This window comes from Pteronotus mesoamericanus, unplaced genomic scaffold, assembly GCF_021234165.1.
Source record: "Pteronotus mesoamericanus isolate MK-2021 breed Mesoamerican mustached bat unplaced genomic scaffold, CSHL_Meso_final contig_27, whole genome shotgun sequence".
NCBI lineage: Eukaryota > Metazoa > Chordata > Mammalia > Chiroptera > Mormoopidae > Pteronotus > Pteronotus mesoamericanus.
The window spans coordinates 8,197,592-8,220,949 of record NW_026555115.1 but is presented as its reverse complement, the minus strand read 5'-3'; the positions used below and the strand labels follow the sequence as shown (position 1 = coordinate 8,220,949).

At 49.4% G+C, this 23,358-nt stretch overlaps 2 protein-coding genes across 8 annotated transcripts in view; one reads left to right on the top strand and one right to left on the bottom strand.

Annotated features, from left to right (window-relative positions):
- The window catches only part of RALB (RAS like proto-oncogene B), a 76,271-nt gene extending 62,530 nt beyond the window's left edge, over window positions 1–13,741 (bottom strand). For 2 of the 7 annotated variants that reach the window (XM_054575021.1, XM_054575012.1), the window contains exons 1-2: window positions 13,640–13,741; window positions 7,333–7,386 (exon numbers count right to left, since the gene is read on the bottom strand). The gene's annotated coding sequence lies outside the window, so the exon portion shown is untranslated. Of the gene's footprint in view, window positions 1–7,332; window positions 7,387–11,060; window positions 11,267–11,820; window positions 11,903–13,639 lie in introns of all 7 variants that reach the window. The other 5 variants (XM_054575013.1, XM_054575014.1, XM_054575015.1 and 2 more) reach the window with 5 other exon arrangements.
- An 84-nt stretch (window positions 13,742–13,825) lies between these two features.
- TMEM185B (transmembrane protein 185B) lies at window positions 13,826–16,803 on the top strand. Its single transcript, XM_054575011.1, has one exon. It carries the CDS (start codon window positions 14,298–14,300, stop codon window positions 15,348–15,350), a length of 1,053 nt encoding a protein of 350 aa, XP_054430986.1. The 5' UTR covers window positions 13,826–14,297; the 3' UTR covers window positions 15,351–16,803.
- Window positions 16,804–23,358: the final 6,555 nt, after the last annotated feature.

The following is a 23,358-nucleotide window of genomic DNA, read 5'->3' as shown; positions in this document are numbered from 1 at the left end:
CAGTGTAGAATTTTATTACAACCACGAATGCAAGGATGTAGGAACACACAGGGAAATGAAACTAGGGGTCCTAGGGAAGGTCCTGTCCACCTCCCTTATCCAGGCCACGTTCAAGATGACTCCAAACAGCAAATTCAAACTTTCCACCTTTAATTCCAGGAAAAGTAATGCGAGGCTGCAGGAGTCAGGGAGCTCTGCAGTCAGGACCACCTGCAGGCAGCCTCCCCTGGGGTTGGCTCTCTCCCTCCACCTTCTGCTTCCCAGGTCTGCCTCTCCCACCCCACTCCACACATAGTCAAGAGCTCGCGCGTTTCCCCTCAACACCTTCAGTGACTTCACCTCCTGGGGAGAGTCCAGGTTCTCAGCCACTGCAAGGCCCAGGCTGCCAGCCTCCTCCCCAGCTGCACCCAGACAGCACCCAGCACTCCAGCCCCTTTCCCCAGGCATTTCGCACGCCCTCCCCCTTATACCCTACTGCCTTCCCTCACTCCTACTACGCTAGTCCTCTCAGTTCCCTCCACTTGTCCTTCAGACTCAACCAGAGCCCTCCCGGCTACCCCGTCCCCTCGCCAGAAGGAAGGTGCCCTTCCTCCCAGCTTCCTTCTACCTGAGAGGCCAGAGGCTGCATTTTATGTCCCTATCCCTGTGCCTGGAATAGAACAGGAAAAGAAATAAAGCTATTATTGAGCACCTATTATGTGCTGGCCACTGTGATAAACATCATCTCAAATAACGTTCACAACAAATTCATAATATGGTAGTGTACCATTTTATAGCTAAGAGGCCTCAGAAGAGAGAACTTCAGAGGACTTCGGAGCCAAGAGTCATCAAAGCAGAGTGAGGCAGAGAGCCAGATGTGTCCAGAGAGAGGGAGAGCTTGAATTGGGCTTGAAAAATGAAGGGGAGTCTGGCAAACACGAAGACAGGAGAGAGGGAAGGAGAAGGAGGGCATTCAAGCCAGGGGGTATGGAGAGGAACAAAAGCCCGGAGTGAGGAAGCCCAAGAAGTGACGGGCTAAGGCTGAATACTACAGCTTAACAGAGGAACTAGGGATGTATTTAGAAACATCCATCAGAAGTAGAAAACAACAGGATGAACACCTGGCCTGCCATGGAAACAGGGAAGTTTCCGAGCAGGGTAGGCGGTGCTTGAGAGGGGAAACCCCTGTGACAGCCTCCACATGGAAAGCCCTTCCCAGGAGGCGGACAGGCCGGCACAAGACACCCTGGAACTTCAGCCTCTGGAAATGCCTCTGGAAAGCAAACCCATTGTCAGCACCCTTCCAAGGCTCGCCTCCCCTCCTCCCAAGCTGAGCACTCTTTAACCAGGCTCCCTCAGTCCCTGCTCTGACTGGGCTCAGTGCTCCTTAGGGCAGTGTGTGTCTGTGTGTGTGTGTGTGCAGGCACACCCACGTAAAGCACATGTGGGGCTGTTAGCCTCTTTGAGATCCACCCAAGACCTGCTCAGATCTCTGGCTCCTCAGAGGCTGGGTTCCCTAACTGGCTGCAGCAAAAGCCCCCAGAGCTCGCCAGTCAGTGGGGAAGCACAGGCCTTGAATTGGGAGAACTATATGGAAGTTGTCAGGGAAACGAGGACTAGCAGCGCAGTGACTGATGAGGCTCATCTGTCTTGCACTGGCTGCCAAACCCACCCAAAGGAAATGACCCTAAAAATAGAGAAAGGCCCCAGTTACAATTTGGGGGCACCCCCAACTCCTGTTTACAGCACTTGTTCCAGAATGATCACAGGGCAGATGTGGTCCAGCTCTGGCCTCCCTGATGTTCCAGGTTAGCCCCAGGGCTCCTGTGTAACATGGTGTGTGAGGAGGCCAGGCCAGAAGCTGACCACTGCCTCTGCCAGCCAAGGCTCTTCCAGGCACCTGCCTCTCACCCTTGTTGACACCTCAGCCCTCGAATTAACCATGTGAGGCTGCACTTGGAACTGCCAGCACAGTGAACGGGGACTGTCACTAGTGTGCAAGAAGTGGGTCTGGGGGAGCTTATGGAGGAGATGCCGTTGCCTCAAGGGTCCCTTGACCCAGATGCACCTCCACTGCATTTGGGAAGGAGGACAGACTGAGAGAGAAGAAAGCACCGCAGGGGGCCCGTCCTACTTGGACACAGCCTGTGCCGAGGGGCAGACACAGCACACTACCTAGTCTTCTGTCTTAAAAGTGATTGAAGATTTGACCAAATCACCAGTCAGACAGATTTCCCCCTAATTCCCACATTAATTGGCTTTTGGATTCTACAACCCAACCTGCCAAGTTGGAGCTCCTGGGTATCCCACAAGGGCTTAGATGTGGAGGCCAGGACCCTGAAACCGAAGCTCTCAGACACCTGGGCCTAGCCTGCCTGTGCAAGCAGCCTAGAAAAGCAGCTCTGGGGGCTGTGCCGGAGGTGCCCAGGCTGGCGGGCTTCTGAGCTCAGGAAGGCCCTGCAGGAGGAGCTGTCAGCCAGCCTTCCTGGTGGCCGCTAATGAGCAGGCGTGTTCCAGGTTATCTACCCAGAGGGGCAGCTGCACCTGGGCTGGGAGAGCTGGAGTCGCCTGGGGCTCTGCCCTCTCCCTGGGATGCCCTGCCAGGCCTGGCCCCTACAGCTCCTAGTTCTATAGCCCCAGCCCAGTAGAGTCATGCAAAGGAGGGCAGAGCCACCTGCTGGCCCCCCTGCTCCATTTCTCCCTTTTTAACCTTCCTTGGGAAGGAGGTGATCAGGGATTTAGTTTTATATTCCTACATCATGCTTGGAGTATAGCAGGTGCTGAATAAATGCTCCTTTCTCTTCCGTTGGTGGTAGGAGGCTGCATAACATTGTTCAAAGCTGGGCTCAAGCCAGACCGCATGTGCACCCAGCTCTGCTGCTTTGTAGCTGTCAGAGCTTGAGGGAGTCACTAACTTCTCTGAGCCTCAGGGTTCACGTGTGGAAACATTTGGACAATGACTGGACCTACTGTATTTTGCTGTGTGTATGCACACCCACGTTTTTAACCCAAACTTTCAGGGGAAAACATCTTTCATTTTAATTTTCTAATTCAAATTTTTACTTATTTATATTTAGAAACAAAACCGATTATCGTACTCCAGGGTATTATTTTGCATAAGGATATCTTTATTCTAGAGTTACACTTTTAACGCACAAGCATAAATAAAAGACTTAAGAACATTTAAATAGATATGGAATTAGTACTGCCCATGCATATAATGTGCATACTTATTTTTCCCCTCAGAAATGTGGGCAAAAACATGTGCATTACACATGACAAAATATGGTACTTCCCAGCCTGTAACAGTGCCTGGTTCATAGTATATGCCAAATGGGTGTTCAATATTTATCTTAGCAGAGAAATCTAGCTGTGTCCAAATGAGGATTTAGGACAAAATAAAAGCTCAGATCCAATTTTAGGGAGTGGGGACATGGGCCCTCTGGGCCTCCTCTTGACCACTGCCTCTCCCCTCTCATATGCCATCTAGAGACAGGGCTCCTGGCTCTGAGAAGCAATAGACAATCCCAGGTGTTAGCACCAGCCCCGCCTCCCCTGCGGAACTCTGCAGGAGTCTGCCTCTGTCACACAGTGGGGGGCAGTTTTCAGCACAGACCCAAACAGTAACTTTTCCCACCAAAGAGGCAATAAAAACATACTCCCTTCTCCAAAGCTGAATATAAAATGCCGACCTTGACAGAGGTTAGAATGCAGCTTTGGAAGACCTCTTCCTAATCCAAGAAAGAAAGGGATCGGGTTGGTGAAGAAGCATTGCAGCTGACTTCCAACATGCCCCAGACTCTGTCGAAGGGAATCATGGATCAAGATTAAAGACAGAAAGACTGATATAATAACCCCTTTCTATCCCTGGCTGGTGTGGCTCAGGGATCTGAGTGCCAGCCTGCAAACTGAAAGGTCGCCAGCTCGGTTCCCAGTCAGGGCACATGATCAATTCTCTCTCACACATTGATTTTTCTCTCCCTCTCTTGTTTTTATCCCTCCCTTCCCCTCTCTCTAGGAATGAATAAATAACATCTTTGTTAAAAATTTAAAATATGAAAAATCCCTTTCTAAACAGGAGAGGGACTAACAGCCCTGGAAGGCTTCCCACCTGCCAGCACTGGTCTGCGCTTCCCAAGGCTGCATTCATTCCATCAGGGTGGGTGCCAGCGCCACCCATTTTACAGTGGAACAAAACAGAGGTGCAAAGACCAAGCTGTTTGCCTCAGCATTCACAACCAGCAAGCAGCAGAGGAGGGATCAGACCAGGGCTGCCCTGCAGAAAACCAAGGCTTTAACACACAACTCTACACAGCAAACACAGGCAAGAAGTCACCCCTAAAGACACTAGGCCGGGAAGCAACCTTGCCAGCAGACAGGGCAGGATAAGAAAACTGGGGGCACAAGAAGAGGGCTTAAAACTATGCCCTGCCAGCTCTGCTGAGGGGATCTGTTTTTGTTACTGGAGAGGGTCCTGGCCCTGAGCGGGTCTGCCCAGAGCCAGCTGAGGTGTGTGTGGGTTCTTGACCTCGTGTAGGTAAGATTTCACAATGTGAGTCCAGGTGACTATAAGGGCATATTTATTAAAGCTAGGGACAGTAAAACAAGGAAGGGCTTAGCATAGAAGAACCAAGAGGAGGGCCTATGCTGGGCTGTCTTAGCTCACTGAGAAGTCCCAGAAAAGGGGACTTTGGGGACAGGTTCAGAGGATTAGCCTGGAACAAGCTGCCGGCTGCCGGCTGCCTTGAAGTTGAGCTGCCTTGGAGTTTAGGAGAGGCGTGCCTCTGGGGAAAGTAGTAGGAGAAGAAGGGAAAGGAAAGTGTGGGTTGCTCCCCAGAGGGAGAGCCCGCCCTGGGCCCTTTGTCTCGAGGCTTTTATCTCTCCCCTGCAGGCAGGAATCTTAGGGGAGGTCTCGGGGAGGCATTCCACAGAATATTCATCAGTTCTCCAGGTGTACCCTTTCAGGATCGTGGTCTCCATTGATTGGCCAGGAACAGGGCGGGGTCGGGGGGGTGGTCTTTAGTCTTTGCAGTTGGTCTGGCATCGCCCACCTGGTTTTGCTGCTTTTCTGGGCCTGGAGCAGAAACACAACTGAGGCCTAGATGTTATCTCCAGGGAGGAAAGACCAGGGGAGGAGAGGTTAATCTGGGGGAGAGGTCCTTGTTTTCCAAGTTTTGTCCCCTGCCAAGTACTGGGAACCTTCTTCCCTGGTGACCATCTCTATCTGACTGTAAATGGCTCAGCCATTGAGTTCAGCTGTCTGTCTCAGTTACCCTATTCCACTTGCAAAGGAATTTTCCTAGCTTCTCACCATCCTGTCTTGATTTTAGGGAGAGGAACTCAAAGCCTGGTGCCAGTGCCTGCTGTGTACACACAGGGAGCAGACCCAACCTCAGATAAATGCCCTGTTCTCTCCGACACATCTTGTTTGGTCCCACGTTCATGTGGGGGGGATGGAGGGAAGAAATGACCAGGTGATTACCAGATTTCTACACTGAAAGAGTAGGTCAACACAGAAGCTACTGCAAAGCCTAGCTCATGGAAAGCATACAAAATCTGCTGGTTAGATCTGTGCTATCCATGATTTCAATGCTCTGACCAAGGTCACAAGAAAAGGAGAAAAACCAGCTGCCCAGGATTGTGTCACCCTCTCAGTGCGCTGTTGCCTGGCCACTGGCCTCACCCCATTTGCCACTCCTAGTGGCTGTAATGAGTGAGCGAGGCCACTGAGCAGCCTCATGCTCAAGGCCTGTTTGCTCAGAGATGGGGCAAAGTGCCCTCCGGCCATCTTTTCAAAATCCTACTCCCTGCCACTGCTTAAATGATTGTATCAGAAAGGGGTTTCTTATCCAGTCACCTCTCTATGCACCCAAGGTCAATACACACATTTCTGGAATCGTTAGGAATGGGTTATTTTGGAAATAATTATTTAAAAACAACTTCTAACCAGCTAGTTGGCAGAAACCTTCCAGAGTTCTTCCTAAATGTATATCCAAGTGGATGTTATTCCATCTCCTTCCCTGCACCACTGTGGGGACGAGGCAATGCAGTGCAGGGACACCTGGGTTCAAATCCTGGCTCTAAGACCTGGGTCACCCTAGAGCTTATTTCCAATGCTTCTTTTCTCTAGTTTTTAGTTGACTTTTCACTGTTTCAGCCCAGTGACCTCTGCTTTGTTCTCTGGCTCTTTCATTGTTGTTCAGTGTTTCATGTCTGTGCCCTTCAGCTGCATAGCAGAGCAATTAGTCCTTGGGAATGGGAGCCAAAGGGCCTAGCACAGGCTGGGTCCTAGCAGACAGTCTGACTACAACAGGTGAGTGATGAATGAATGTCTTGAAGCATGGGGGTGGGCCCCTGAGGCTCTCTGAATTGCATCTCTCCAAAAAAGGCACCTGCCCACACTCACAGATCACGACTGCCTCGGTACAGCAATGGGTCTGAGGCTCTGAAGAATAGAAAGGAGGTGGTGTGGCCGCAGAAGCCCAGCAAATGGTGAGATAAGACCAAAAAGATGGGCGGAGGCCAGTCAACCAGGGCCTTGAAAGGCAAGAAAAGGTGTTTGGATTGTTGTAAGAAATGAGAAGCCACTGAAAATTTGACACAGGGAGTGTTCTGCACTGCTAGCTTGACGGCCCTTAAAGGCAAGAGCCCCACACTGTTCATTGGGAAATTCCTGGGCTTGGCTCTGAATGACATGCAGAGGCATTTATGTTTATTATTTTGTTTATTACTGTTTGCCACTTTGCACCAATCAACTCAGAGTGAAATTAGGATTAAAATTTTACAAATGTCTCTTTTTGCCCCAGTGAACTCATCTATGGCACACTATCTCGAAATTTACAGCAAATCCAGGTGAGAGCAGGACTGAGGATTATCTTTATACAATAAAAAAATCTTTTGCTGAATTAATTAGCAGTGCAAACAAGAATAGGGGAGAAAGCTTAAACTCCACATGCAAACTGCTCAAAATATTTTAGTAGTGCCAATTTAAACACAAACAGTGGATACTTGATTGCTTACCTTTGTTTAATAATATTCCATAATTCAGGAAGCTTCCCACCCATACCCACAAAAAATTAAATTAATAATACTTAACTGTATTTGAATACCTAAAGTATATTTTCCCAGTGCTCTGTTTATAGGTTCATAGTATTTGGAGGTTATCGTGACCGACAACAAATAAACCAGCAACTACACATGTGCACTCGCACATGTCCAAACCAGACCTGGGCTTTAGCTGACGTTTCATCTTATACAGCCCTATACTTGAGTCTACTTTTGATTTCAGCCTTTTAACCTGGTTCATGTTCATTGCTCACTTCTGTGGCGTTTTCCAGACCAGAAAGCACTCACCAGGTGCTGTCAGTAGAAGATTCACATCCCCAACTCGTAGAATGAACTCCATTTCTGCAAAAACAACACAGAAGGGAAAAAATCGACCTCTGAAAACACTAGGCTTTTATGTATCAAGAATCTTCAGAATATTCATTACTTCAACCTGGTAATTCAATCTCTGGGAATTACCCTAAAGGATTTATTTGAATGAGAAAGAAATTGTGTGCAGTAAGAAAGCCCACAATGCTCCTTATCTCAGAAAAGACCAGAAACAACCATAATACACAGCAAGGGAACGGGTGAGTAAAGTACTGGGCAACTCAGTGATGTAATATCGTCTGGCCATTACAAAGAAGCTCAAGACATGTTTATGGTAATCTGAGAAGTGTTTCTAGTTATGGTATTTCATCACATTTAAGACACCTATTAGACATCCCACTATTTCATGGACCACAAGGAGGAAAAAATACCCAGGATGGCTTATCTAACACAAGGCATCTAAGTAAAGCTGGGACCCCACAGGGCTATTCCCTCCATGTAAGGTGAATGACAAGCAAACATCAAGCAACAATCATGTCTCAATCTTGGCTCTTGTGCAGGGTGGAAACAAAATCACCTGAGGACGTGAACAAATCTGTACTCACAGAGGCTGGAGTCTGAATTTGCGCAACAGACAGTCTGAAAATACCTCAAGTAACTGCTATAACTGAGCTTAATTTTTTATTATTTTTTTTAAACTCTTGTCCAAGGATATGTTTACTGATTTGTAGAGAGAGGAAGGGGGAGGGGAGAGAGAGAACATCAATCAGTTGCCTCCTGTATGCACCCTGACCTGGGATCTCACCTGTAACTCACGTATGTGCCCTGACCAGGAATCAAACCCACAGCCTTTTTGGTGTATGGAATGACACTCCAACCAACTGAGCCATCTGGCCAGGGCCAGATTTAATTTAAACTTAAGGTAAAGTCCTCTCAAGTTGGCAATACCCCAGGTGACTGTCAGAAGCAAACAGGAACCCCCTTTGGAAGAGCTGAATTTCAACACAGGCTAGGAGTGCCTATAAAGCACCCATTATGCAGTGCAAGATCCAAAGATGTGAAAATAAGCGAGTCTTAGAATTAATGTTAAACAAAATAGCAGAATAAAATATGTGAGCAATGACATGTCTTTACACAGGCAATCAGCTGGAAAAAACTACATTAAAATGTTAATAGTGATTTTCTGTAGGTGGTAGACTGAAGGTTTTATTTTTCTTTAAATGACTCTGCATTTACCAGGTTTTCCTATAGTAAGCATGCATCTAATGACCAGGGCAATAAAAAAAGGGCGACGTAAGTAGGACAGGGACAACTTTAGGCGAGGTAGTCAAGGAAAACATCTTAGGGGTGACACTGCTATATCCCATGTGACAACTGGGCCTAGGTTGCAGGGCAGTTAATTAACACGTATTTGTTAAATGAACACATGAGTTAAGGAAAAGCTGCTAAATCTCAAGGGGTCCCAACCAGAGTCTGGCCCTCCAGCCGGGCCACTCACTGCACTGAGCCAGGGAACAGGGCCAGGATACCAGATAAACCAACAGCAGGGCTCAGCTGAATGTGTGCATGCAGCTGTGAGCTTAGCAGAAAGCCCTGGTCATGGCGTTAGGCCTCATTCCATCTCTTTTCCCCACTGGTGAGGTTAGTGCCTTCGTCACCACACTCCCTCAATGTTAGCTTCAGGAGTCAGCACTTTGAAATATTGAGCCCAGTGCAGTATGAGGGGCTGCCATACTCTAGGAGGTCCTCTTTTGAGCCTAGCAACACCTCTCTGCAAACCCAAGCTCTATTGCCTTTAGACAAACTGTTCTCTCTGGACGCTGACCTTGCTCCACCACTCATGATAAGGAAAAAATGCCCCATCAGCTCCAACCTTCCTGCCCGCCTGTGCTTTCCCAGATACATTTACTACTCATGAGCCTGTGCCAGAATCTGCAGATGCAGAAATGAAAGATGAGGCCCTGTCCTTGGCAGAGTCACCATGTACCTGAGACAGCCAGAGGAGAAAACAGAGGATCACAGCACCCTGAGGGAGGACAGGCTCCCCGAAAAAAGGGATGCCTGCTCTCCTGCCAAGATAGTAACAGCCACGGCCAGCAGGGGAGTTACGCACATTCTGGGTTTTTGTACATTGTTTCATCTTACCCTCCCAATTCTGTGAGATTATATCCATCTCACAGATGGGGCTCAAGGCTCCCTGCTTGCCAAGGTCACAGAGCTTGAAGATAGCAGCACCCACACTTGCACCTTGGCCTCAGGGACTTGGAGACCTTGACCCTGGGCACAATACCACACTGGGGGGTGGGTGGACATTTTGGAGGGGAAGGCAGGAAGAGTGGGAAGGAAGTTACTGCAGGAAGAGGTGAGAACCTGCTGCATTTAGGGACTGGGGCCAAGGGTGATGGCGGGGGGGCTAAGGCTGACACAAAGGGCCAGGCGAGCTGTGGCTTCCTTGTAAAGAAGCTCATGGAAACAAACTGGCAACAAGGTCTGAAAGGGAAGATGTCCCTGGGCTTTCTTTCTCTTTTTTAAATCCTCACCCAAGAATGATTTTATTGATTTTAGAGAGGCAGGGAGAAACATTGATGGGTTGCCTCCTGTCCATGCCCCAACTGGGGATCGAACCCACAACCTTTTGGTGTACAGGACAACATTCCGAGTCACCCAGCCAGGGCTCCCTGGGCCCTGCCCAAGCCACACACTTGGAGGACATTCAGCAAGGCAATCCGGTCTCCAGGGCCGGGGACCATGAGTGAATCCTGACTCCTGCCCACATTCCAGCTGCTCAGGGGAGCTGGCGTGTTCTGACTGGAAGCGCACCCAGGTACCACCAAGGACAACCAGGGAACCCAGTGCTGCACCCTGGTCTTTGTGTGGAGGGCACTTGGCAAGAGCTCCTTCTAGAAAACCAGGTTCTCCCAGAGAAGCAGCCCCTCCTGACACAGGCTGTCTGCAAGCTCAGGGTAGGAAGTGCTGTGTGAGGCCTAACAGCTGCTACTGAGCAAAATGCTAATACTGCCCCAGCATTCCCACCCACCTCCCCAGGTTATTCAGACAAACACTAATAAAGGTACTGCTGTGAAGGGGTTTTGCAGATGGGATTACGGTTACTGACTGACTGACCGGAAAACAGATTGTCCTAGATTATCTGGCTGGCCCAAAATAACCACGAGCCCTTAAAAACAGAAAATACAGGAGTTGCAGCTGAAGGGTCAGCTGGAGTGGTTCCAAAGCATGAAGACTCGACCCACCATCGGTGGCTTTGTAGAGCGCCAGGAAATGTGGGTGGCTGAGACTGACCCTCAGCTGATAGCAAGAACATGGGAAGCTCAGACCTAGAACTCCAAGGAACTGAATTGTGCCTCCAGGAGATATAGCCCTGCCGACACCCTGATTACGGCCCTGTGAGACTCAAGAACCAGTTGAACCACTCTGTGCTCAGACCCTCGGACTTACACAAACTGCAAGGTATTAAGTGGGTATTGTTTTTGGGACAATTTGTTACAGCAGTAACTGGAAACTAATAACTAATTTGTGAGCAGACAGATCCCCCTGGCCAAGGTGTGGATGAAACAGGGCCTGGGATGCTGGCAGCGAGAGGACTGGATCTAGCTGTTGGTTCCAGCTAGAGCGAGGAAGGAAGGGAACCACCAGATCTAGGATCTGAGACAGAAGCACCAGTCATCAGTAGGGTCAAATTAACTCACGCATTCCCTCCAGCAACATTTCTTAAGCACTTGCTATGATGAGCTCTGGTTGGGTGTCTAGAACTCAAATCTCAGGGGGAGAAAGATGGCCAAACAGACTCAATCCAGTAAAATGAGTCCCGTGGGAGATCAGAGAAGAGTCACCAGTCCACGAGATGTTGAGCAGGTTTCCCAGAGCCTGAGGCCCTGTCTTGGGTCTTGGCGATCTAGAAAGGAGACAGGCTAGGTGGAGGTGGACCACTTCTGAGCAAACAGCAGAGCCCTGATTGTGGAGACCATGCCTGGAACACTTACAGGAAGATTGGCAGATTGGCAGGAAAGGGACTTAGCCAGCAGGTGGGCACGGGTCAGCTCAGGAGGACCTCCCAGGTTAGAAAGGGAAGTTAGGATTGAGGATGCTAAGCACTGGGGAGACATCTCAGGAGCCCATGCATCCTGACTCTGGGTACAAGCAGACTTGTGCTGGTGGACTGGAGCACCAACACCTCTACAGCCCCTCTGTAAATCAACAAATCATTGCTGTGGTTTGTGTACCAGCCTCATGGGCAGCTGTGCCAGCACCTGGTACATAGCAAACAGTCCACATGAACTTTAAAAATAAATATAAAGACAAAGGCAGGTCCCTGAGGGACTGACCACACCACGGAAAATAGCAAAGAGTGTCCAGTGTAGATAACTGGGTCCAGGCCTGTGGGCACGGGAAAGCCAGCTGAGGGGATGGCAGGCAGAAGCCCTCTCTACCTATGGCTTTGGTACAAACCTGGAAGCAGGCTCTGACCTCTCCCAGGAGTAGGGCAGCAGGGGTACATCACATTGTAACGGGCAGCCTCACAACCCCCTTCCTGCGTGAGGAGAACCAGGAACTTACTTTAAAAGATCTCTACATGAGAAAACACACTTCAAACTCCCATCTGGCACAAAGCTGGCAGCAGAGGCCCTGAGGTTGTCTGACTACAGAAAGGAGACTGAGGAGGATTTCTGACTGTTCCAAGAAGGGGGTCCAGAGGACCTGGCTCTGCAGCAGCCTTCCCTGGAGCTGTTGGCAGGCCCCTGTCCTCCTCAGGCTTCACTGCCCCCAGTGTGGTCACAGTCATAGTTCCCACTTCTGGAAATCAAAGTGCTTTCTGTGTATTGATTCATCTAATCCTCAGGACAATCCTAGGTGCTTTTATTAACCATCTTCATAGTTGGACAGCAACAGGGATCTTGAGTTTTAAATTGTTTTTAGCTGAAAAATCCCTACTTAAAATAGTAAAAGAAAAATCCATATGCAAACCAGACTAGAGCAACTCTGGATGGGAGAAAGGGGTTGAGGGAGGAAAGGGGTTGAGGGAGAATATTAGCTCACAATGACTCCCAAGGGGTTCTTTGGAACCAGGGGCCCTTAAGACTGCTCTAAGATCTGAATCCTGAGGACCGGCAGAGCTCATTCAGCTGGAAGTCCCTTTCCCAGGACTACCCAACTGCCCCAAGCTAAGGTGGAAGCTGGAGAAGTTGAGGGGAGATCCATGAGGGCTGGGACTGCCCACCCTACATCATGCTCCCTGAACATCTTGCTGATGTTGGCCAGGGGAAAGGCCAGTTCCTGGATCTGGACCAAGGCTCCCATTTCTCTCTCAGAAAGCCCTTCCTTGTTATCCCAAAGAGCCCCTGACACCAGATGCGTTCCTCTGATGGCCTCCCCTATCTGAGCCTACTGCTGTTGGCATTTCATACCCACTGCAGGGAATGGGACTGCATGGGACAGATGGGAGCTGAGAGGCAGGAAGAAGAGCAACCAGGGCTCCCCTGTGCAGGGGAGGAGTGGAGAAGACAGGGAGGAGTCCTCCAGGGTCTGCCCTGCTGGACACAGGGGTGGTGCTCCACATCACAGACCTGCAGCAGCACTGTTGGTCCTTGGAGGCCACTCAGGCCAGCCTCTAACTTAACAGCCCAGGAAACTGAGGCTAAGACAGAGGGGGTGAATTTGCCGAGGTTTCTTAGCTGGTTGAATGGCAAGACCTGGATTAGAACCTCTGGTCCAGAGCCTTTTTCCCAACCTTGTTCTGCGAGAATCAGACTAGGGCAGGGCCAAGTAATCCAAAAGAAGGATTAGGGGCATAAAGTCGAAAGCCCTGAATCTGAGTCTTAGCCTGCTAGGTGACCTGGGGCAGGAAAGACCTGCTCTTTCGGCATAGTTTTCTCAACTGCTCTCCCAAACCCTGCCTAGGGAGGACGTGCAGGGTCTAACACCCTCCCCAACACTCGCTTCCACCTCTGAGGTGACAAGGGGCTGGTATAAGCAGAGCTGCCGCCTAGGCTATCTGTCTGCGCCACTGAGGAGGCAGCCTGAGAACTGCCTGCTGACCCAGCAAACGGAGTCCAGCTCTGAAGCCAAACATTGCAGGCAAAGCCCCTCACCTTACCCCGTACACTGATACCCCACAACGGCCTCCCCTCTTGGCTCAGGGACCAACCCGTTGCCTGACTCACACACACCTTCACAGAGGCACACCGCCCTATGCATTCATAGTTACCTGCACCCACTCCCTTCCTCACAAATTCCCACACTCCTCCCGCCAACGAGTGAAGACTCGTACCCACGCTGGAGCCTCACCGCAGGACACCGAGCTGCTGGGTCTGCTGCGGCACTGGGCCGCGCAGCCGGGGCGGGCCGTGCCCCCACTGGCTTCCGGTCTGCCTGGGCCCCTCCCCCGCCTGGGCCCCGCCTCTGGGGCAGCCGGGAGGATGTGAGCTCACTCCTGTCCCCCCCTGCTCGCGGCACAGACAGGAAGCGTCCACTGGAGGTCGCGGCCCTCTCGCTACCTAAGGGTCAGCCGGGGGAGTCGGCAGCGCGCCACACCGCGAGCCGGAGCCGCCCATCGCCGTCCCTGCTGGCACCACACACAGTAACGGCCTTTAAAGTAGGTATGAAGTGAAGGCGGACGGCGGCGAGGCTGAAGCAGCGCCCCGCTCCTAGACACCGCGCCGTCAGGGGCGCCTGGGTAGCTGGGAGAGTGAGGGCGTGCATGCCACGCCCCACCGAGCTTCCTGTCGGTCCACGTGACCACGTGCGCACGTGCTCCTGCTTCCTGGCCCCGCGGGTAGCAAACTCCGCCTGGCTACTCCCTGCTGCTGCCCACCTTGAGACGACGCAGGCCTGGTGGGGAAGGCGGCGGGTATAGGAAGCGTTGGAGACTCAGCGCCTGCCGAGCAGGGCTGAGCAGCAGGCCCGGGTGGGCAAACAGCGGCTTTGCCATGAACCCCAGGGGCCTGTTCCAAGACTTCAACCCGAGTAAGTTTCTCATCTACGCCTGCTTGCTGCTCTTCTCGGTGCTGCTGCCCCTCCGCCTGGATGGCATCATCCATTGGAGCTACTGGGCCGTCTTCGCCCCGATATGGCTGTGGAAGCTTCTTGTCATCGCGGGCGCCTCAGTGGGTGCTGGTGTTTGGGCCCGAAACCCTCGCTACCGCACCGAGGGGGAGACCTGCGTGGAGTTCAAAGCTATGTTGATCGCCGTAGGCATCCATCTGCTGCTGCTCATGTTCGAAGTCCTGGTCTGCGACAGGGTGGAGAGAGGAACCCACTTCTGGTTGCTGGTCTTCATGCCACTCTTCTTCGTATCCCCCGTGTCCGTGGCTGCCTGCGTGTGGGGCTTTCGACATGATCGGTCACTTGAGCTGGAGATACTGTGTTCTGTCAACATCCTGCAGTTCATCTTCATCGCCTTAAGGCTGGACAGGATTATCCACTGGCCGTGGTTGGTGGTGTTCGTGCCCCTCTGGATCCTCATGTCGTTTCTCTGCCTGGTCGTCCTCTATTACATTGTCTGGTCCCTCCTCTTCCTTAGATCCCTGGATGTGGTGGCCGAACAGCGGAGAACACACGTGACCATGGCCATCAGCTGGATCACGATTGTCGTGCCCCTGCTCACTTTTGAAGTTCTGCTGGTTCACAGATTGGATGGCCACAATACATTTTCTTACATCTCCATTTTTGTCCCTCTTTGGCTTTCACTAATAACTTTAATGGCCACTACATTTAGGCGAAAAGGGGGCAACCATTGGTGGTTTGGAATTCGCAGAGATTTCTGTCAGTTTCTGCTGGAAATTTTCCCATTTTTAAGAGAATATGGAAACATTTCATATGATCTACATCATGAAGATAGTGAAGATACTGAAGAAACATCCATTCCAGATGCTCCTAAAATTGCTCCAATGTTTGGAAAGAAGACCAGGGTAGTTATAACCCAGAGCCCCGGAAAATATGTTCCCCCACCGCCCAAGTTAAATATTGATATGCCAGATTAAACTCGATTTCGAGATTTAAAGTCCATAAGTATTTAAAAATCAGACACTCACTCCCAAAATCCACATTACTTTTGCCTCTTTTTTTTTATCTATCCCAGACTTAGAACTGAAAACAGGCTCCAAACACTGTCATCTCATGCCTTGTTGGACTTTGATGCTTAACAGTGTCTCTGGTATTTGCCATAGATGTAGGGGGTTATATGAATATATAATGGCGCGTGTGATGTGTGAGAAAATTTGCTATCCAGGCGGGTGCTTGAAGAGCTAGGTGGGAGCAATAAGTTGAGTTGTTTTAGTAGGTCCTCAAAACAGAATAGCTGTATAGCTAGGGCTTTGTTTTTTCTTAAGTGGTACTACAACTATCAAAAATATTGTTATAAAAAGTATTTTTATACACTGCTAGCCTAACATTGTATTTCAGATTGTGCCTCTTGTGACATAATTGATAGCAAATGTAAAGAATTCTCTCTTCCATTTCCTGTTAAACCTCATAGCTGTTTTTTTTTTTTTTTAGTGTTCCTACTGTTAAAATAGTTTTTTTTCTTTGGGCTTTACTGATACTGGTCTTTGATAGCTTAATAGGAGAATTTTTCTAATGCAGTGAATCCATACGTATATAATATTTATATGACTATTTTAGCAATGTAATATATTATGTTGAATTATAGTTCTGTGCAGTACAATGTATTATGTTAAAGTATTTTTTCAAGTTTATATGTGAAGATATATGTCTATTGCAGATGTTCTTGAAGATTGCTTAAACCATTCATATGTACCCAGTTTAGGATATGTCAAAGTACTAGGCATGAATATAGGGATTGAAATTCCCAAGGATCTTAATACTCAGGTGTTAGATGACTCAATCTGCACAGTGTTAAGTTCTCTCTTAGAAGAAGGAGCCACTGTCCTTTGGGAACAGGTGACATGCTCCAGTGTAGTACCAGGCCCTAAAATGACAGTTAGCACATTGAATTTTCCCACACAGGTAGTAACATCTGTTCAGAAACAATTTAAGTAAGCAACAACTGGTTTGTGCATTTCTAAGAATACTACAGTATTAGTTGGTCATAACATAAAGTATTACTTGTTATTGGAAAACTCAAGATAGTAGCCTTAACCAGAAATGGCCAACAGGATCAGGTATTATTTTAAGGTTCAAACTTTTTGATCTGTCAGCTACAGGAAAATAATAGTGCAGGGTTTTTGTTTGTTTTTATGTTGGGGGGGGTTGTATTTTTATCTAGTAAGTTTACTGTTTCTGTAAGTACTGGTGATATCCAGGGAATCAGAAAGTAAAAAACCAGATCCTGGGAGAGTAATGTTCTTCTGACTGAGCACAAATAAATACTTTCGAAAGGAGGTTAAAATAAAAAGGAGTATGAACATTATTACTGGGGAGAAGACTGAAGGGAATTCATTTATATTAGCAACTTGGTAAAAATGATTTAAATTGGGCTCCATATGAATTATGTAAATAAGTTAACTGGTGAGGGGGCATGCTAACAACAAATGCGAACAATGAGAACCAGCCCTGGGAACCTGTGTATCTGAAAGCCTGAGGGTGCTGCAGCTCAGTGTAGTCAGCTGGGACTGAGCCATCATCGCGTATGTGAACATGCTGTCAGTTCACACCAGCTGTCAGAATGTGGGAAGCAGGCCTGAACTGCAGTGGACACAACGTTTTGTAAGCAAGGATTCATTCATACATTTTCTCAAATATTTATTGAGGGCCTGCCTACTCTGAGCTAGACATAGTGCTAGGAAGTGCAGATACATTGGAGAGCAATTCAAATGTGGCTGCCCATATGCATGAAATGTACAATTAAAAGTGGCAAGAAGATAGGACTGACCACAGCAGCCTACCTGTGGGAGGTAAGCCAAGAGCAGGGTATGCAAAGTGCAGGGAAGGATATTACTGGCAGCAGGGTGACATTCAGACCCATCTTTGTTTTCAGGAGACTAGGGTCCCCTGATCGCCCCTCTATCCACAAATGATATCTCAGGCATGGACTTACTCTTCAGTAAGATTTAGGAGCAGAGGAGAAGGTTGCTGGAGGAAATCAATGGGCAGATTTGGGGGCAGTTTGGGATTACCAGTGCCTCCTGGCCACAATGTCAGGCTAGGGGTTTATTGGGACCTGGAACAATCTCCTAACCTGACCTGCCTTACCTCCTCTACCCCAGAATGGCCTAGTGTTAGAGAACCCATGCTTGAATGTAATGAGAGGCTTTCTCAGCTGGGTAAGTCATCCCCTGTCAGACCTCTTTCCTATCTCAAGAAAACTGTGTAATCTGCAAGTTAATACAGTCTCAGCTATGCCTGGGGATTTACCTAATTGCCATGTACCTCTGACTGTTCACAGTACTTAATATGTCAAATTCTGTAACTAGTTTTTCCTGTCTGATGAAGCGTTAGTCATATTTTGCTGCAAGATAACCTCAAAAATCTCAGTGGCCCACAACTACAAACTCTTCGCTCTCAGGTCTGCAAATTACACTCCAGGTGGTAGGTCTGATCTAGGTCTTCATAAGGCACCCCTATTCTATTCTGGGTTCCGGATGAAGGGATAGCGTTCCCTGTGGAGTGTTCTTTCTCATAGCAGAAGCACAAGAGGGCAAGCCAAACCCTACAAGCACAAATATAGCCCCTGCTCACACGTGATGTGTGTCAGGTATACTCGATCTGTTGGCCCAAGCTCATTGGGATGGGCCCATATACACCCAAGGAACAGTAATATAGTCTGCACAGATGTTGTAAGATTGTCTTAAAGACAGAAAAGGAATCACAAAATTTGTGGTAGGTCAGGAATGATTTTTCCTTTCTGTTTCATAAATATTCTGTAATTGTTGGAAGTTAATTGCTTATCACTGTAATCATTAGAAAGGAATCTGAGGGTGGGTGGGGGATAGGAAATTTGAGGTGAGATGAGGAAGACTCTGTATTGAGACCCGTTTGTAGACTAGAAAGGCACAGGATGTGCCGCTTGGGAGAGTTTCATGACAGTACTGTCCCCAGGGCTGCTCTGGGGGCTGCAGAATGCCTTGGAAAAGTCAAACCTGGGCAAGGGAGACCAGCTGGGAAGGAGGCCCTGGCATTCGAGGAGGAAGCAGTCTAGGCAGGCCTGGGCAGCACACTAGATGAGGGAGGAGGCAGGCCTTCCCAGCCAGCCCTCCTTGGTGGTCTGGATGGCTCATGACATGACCGACTTAGTACTAACTTTCGGGAAAATAGAGGTGGCCTACAGCCTGACAGGAAGGCTGGGATCTAACTCAGTGAGCACACAGGAATTGAGAGAAGTTGTGCAGCCAGAAACCCAGGCTGGGTTGTACCTTGGGGACCACTGGAGGGGATGCTGCAGCTGGTGCCCCACCATTAGCCACATGGCACTGCCACTTAAACAGTAAGTGCCACCAATGTCACCCCCTACTGCCACAGTTACTCCTCAATTGTCTCTGCTGTGAGCCCAAGATTAAAATATTATCAGGAAGGAGGATATCATCGGGGCACCTTAGGAATGCGTTCATTCTGCAGCTCCCAGAACATAAGAGGAGAGATTACCTGGCTTCTTTAGCTCAAAGAGTAGGCAGGACTCTGCCAGAACACACTCAGTAAGGGATTTGTCCCAAAAGAAAGGGTGCCCAGATGCTGGGTAACCAAAGGAAATGACAGGAGTGTGCTACACCAAGTCCCTTGGCTGCCTGACGTACATCCTTCCCATATTACACATCCAAAATCCTCCCCCATCTAGCATGCGACAGCTGGCCTCACGCTGAACGGTGACTTGCCCCTCCCCGAAGGGAGAAGGGAGATAGTCCAGAGCTGGTTCATCAACTACTTCATCCAACTCTTAATCTAGGACATTTGGAGCTGTCTCTCCCTCTTCTGGTTTTGTTGTGGTTCTCTCCATATATTCTAGAATGTATGGCTTAAAGCCAGCTACGACAGCATGCCTCCAAAGTGTGGTCCACGAACCCTTGGAGTCTTTGAAGTCCTCCCCCAACTATATTTCTGGCCGACTAGCTTCGTATTCTTTAACCAAGACAACGTACTGCAACAGATTGAATGTACAAGCAGATAAGGGAATGCAACTGCTGTCTGTTAAGCCAGATGTTACAGCTTTGCAAAGATGCAAGACCGATGCCACTCTTCTACTAACTGATTTATTTTTGGGAAATATGGTTATTTTTAATTTTATAAAAAGTTAATATGTAATGGATTTATTGTTTTTTAAATGAATTAATACATTTTTTAAAAGCTATTGGCTTTAATTTCTACCATGGTAAATGTTGCTATAACTCATGGAAACAGAAGCTCATTGAGGTCCTCAACAATTTTTAAGAGTGTTAAAGGGCTCCTGCTACCCTATATTAAAGTGGGGGAAAGAGAGAGAAAAGAAAATTAAAATTGGGTGAAATATATTAAAAGCCATATGACATACCAGGGAAGAAAAAAATAATAGATCACCACCTTTTCTGCAAGAGATTATAGAATGTCTTTGTTCTCTGAGAGAAGACGACACTCCATCGTCCTCCACCAGCGCCTTTGGTGGGTTATTTAACCCAGCGGGATAACTCACTCCTTTGTTCCTGGGGCCCTGAGCCCTTTGCTGGTCTTGCTGGTGTCTGTCTCTTGCTTAATTTCACCTAGAACTAAGAGGGGCCTGGGGGCCTCCTGGATTCTGGCCATGTGCATCCCTCCATTTTGTGACAACAACACTATTTTCCCTAGACAGTCCTTCAAAAGGGGTGGTGGTGCTGGCTGGGTGACTGATCCTGACTACCAAGAGGAAATAGGGACAGATAGTCACTCCCCCCAGAGCTCACAGGCCACCCTTGCTCTTTGTTTTCAGGATGTCCTGTTTGCTAAATAGTTCCACAGAAGGGCAGGGCGGGGGAGGGGAAGTGGTTTTGAAACCTCTCTCCAAAACAGCAGCTCAGAGGTCCCAGCCCCAGCCCCACCACCCCACCAGGCCCTCTGCTGCTGCTCCTCCCTGTGTGTGTCACTATCCTCTGACCTTATGCCCAGGCCCGAGCCACAGCCAGACACTCCGGGGCCTCATGCTCCCTCCTGGAACATCAGCAACACTCTTAATGCAGGATCTGAGACACGTGGTCCCACATGTCTCTTGTCCCACCCCACACCCCTGCTGGTCCCCTCACAGCCCTGTCACAGGAGCCTGCCCTCCTAGGCAAGGGCCAATCCACAGCCCCCAGTGTCACCAGCCCTCCTCAGGCCTCACCTCAGCTGAGCAGCTCTCTCGGGGTCATACACGGGTGAAGTCCCTCTACTCTCGGCCACTCTGGCATTTCAACCTGGTCTTAATAGGCGTTAACCAAAGGCAGCTACTAGCGTAGGGAAGTTCAAAGACTTGTCCACCAGTCTGAGTGAAACCTTTCCAGGAAGCCAGTTCCCTATCCCTGCCCTGCTCCCAACCCACACACACAGTGGATAACTGGCCACCAATTAGAACAAGGTCTGGGTCCCCCTCCTGTTTGTGGCAATAGCCCCAGGCCAGGGCTGATCCCCAGACACGGCTACCCTGACTTGTCCCCCAAAACCCTGACCTCCCACTTTTCAGCAAGTGTAGTAAGAGGACTGGTTGGCGGTGGTGCTGTTCTGGTGGTTAAATATTTTGAATATCATTTAAGGCCCTTTCTCTTCTCAAGGCCTGGCATGCCCTGCTTTCCATTCCAGCTCTGCTTAGTCTCCCACTTCATCCTTGATCCCAGACCGGCTCTTGTCCCCTGGGACAGGACACCTGAGCCTGGGCCCCTGGCTTACCCTGAAGACCAGGCCGGACTCTGCCTGACCCAGGGGTGCACACTGACTCACAAGCGCTGTACACACATCAGGCGCCCTCTCAAGAGCTGGCAAATCGAGGCTATGGCCACCCTAACCCAAGCCCCAGCCTTGGGAGGCCCAACAGGGTTGGAACATCCAGTCGGAGATCATCTCTAATGGCTACCATCCTCCCAAGAAACTTCAGGCAGAAGTCATGAGTGGGAGGCAGAGCCTTGCCTGGGATGCCCCCGAGGCCCCACCCAGGCAGACCTTGCTTGAGGAGCCTTAGCAGGTGAGAAGGGGCATTTCAGGACCAGCTATATAAGTCCTGTGCCCAGCTATAGGGCACTGTGCTCAGTGCTCTACTGATGGCCTGGGCCAGCCCTGGGGATCCAGGGAAGGGAAAGGCCCAGAAAGGAAGAGGGTGCAGTCCCCTTCCTCAGGAGGACAGCATGCCCTCGCACCACAAGCTCAAGTGACAGTCAGCCCTGTGCCAAAAACACACTGTCAGCCAACTCTGGCTGCCATAACAAAATACCATAAACTGGGTATGGTATTTGTTACCATACAAATTTATTCCTCACAGTTCTGGAGGTTGGAAGGCCAGGATCCTGGTGCCGGCATGGTCACATTCTGGCAAGAGCTCTCTCCCTGGCTTGCAGAGGGCCGGCTCGCACTGTGCCTTCACAGGCAGAGAGAGGGAGCGAGGAAACAAGCTCTCTTCGTGTCTCTTCTTATAAGAGCAGTAATTCCATCATGAGGCCCCACTTTCATGACCTCATCTAAAATTACCCACCTTCCAAATACCCCATTTCCAACTACTATCACAATGGGAGGTAGGGTATCAATTTATTAATTTGGGGGATAGAGGACACAATTCAATCCATTGCACACATGAAGCATAGAAGGCCCAAAGGCAAGGAACCAAGTCTCACATTCCCTCAGCTCACATTTCCTGACAACCTACTGTGTCAAGGGCAGTAGTGGTACCCGGATGTAGCACCTGGTATAACAGAAAATATGTGTATTGGGCTCTTCTCCAGGCTTCTGGCACATGGCTCCTAAATCCCTTGTAGTTTCCTAAGTGATAAGAGTACATTTCTTGTTCAGTGATGTGTCTCTGGGTGGGATACTGGATGGGGTCTCATCACCAAAAAGACCAAACTATGGTTAGAAGCTAAGAATTTTCAGCTCCTGCTACCATCCTCTTGAGAGAGAAGAGATGCTAGAAATGAAGTTAATAATTGATCATGCCTACCCGAGGAAGCCTCCATGAAGTCTCAGCAGCGCAGGGTTCAGAGAGCTTCCAGGGTGGTGAACACATCCCCCACAGGACGGCGATGCGCCTCAACTCCACAGGAACGGCAGCTCCCGCACTCGGGACCCTCCTGGGCCTCACCACTGCATCTCTTCATCTGGATCTTCATGTGCATCATTTGTCGCATCCTTTGATAAACTGGTAAACGTGTTTCCCTGAGTGCTGTGAGCCACTCTTAGTAAATTAATTGAGCCCAAGCAGGGGGACTTTGGAACCTGCCATGTATAGCTGCTTAACCAGAAGCACAGGTGATAACATGGACTTGCAAGTGGCATTTGAGGTGAGACTGAGCCCTTACCCAGTGGGATCCGGTGCTTTCCCTGGGTAGATAATGTCAGAATTGAGTTGAATTATAGGACACCCAACTGGTGTCACAGAGAATTGCTTAGTGTGGGGAAAAGCCGTCCCAATTTTGGTGACCAGAAGTGTCAGAGTGAAGTATTCTGTTTGAGTAGGAAAGGAGACTCACAAAAAAGGAACACAAAGTTAGATTGAAGTGAGTTTTCCCATTAAATGAGTAGGCTCGTGACAAATGAGACATGGCCGCTGACCCTGAGAAATCCCTAGTCCCCCACAGGGCACCCAGGCCTGAGAGCTGATACAGATACAGTAACACAGGTGCTGGGGGAGCTGGAAGGGGTGATGTGAAACCCAGCAGGCCTCGGAGAGCTGCTCCAGGAGGAAGGAGGGGTGCAGTGCTCAAGTGTGAGCCGGGCCGGCCTGGCGAAGGCGTGGAGGTGCGTCAGCCCGGGCGGTCCAGGGCCATGAAGATGAGGGAAGGACTCTCAGGAAGCCTTGGCGATGATTAGTAGTGACTTGAACAGTAAGTTATGTCCTAAGAAATCCAGAGGTAGAATGATCGTTGAACAGGGACCCCTGATCACCAGTTCACCAAGGAAGGCAGCCTT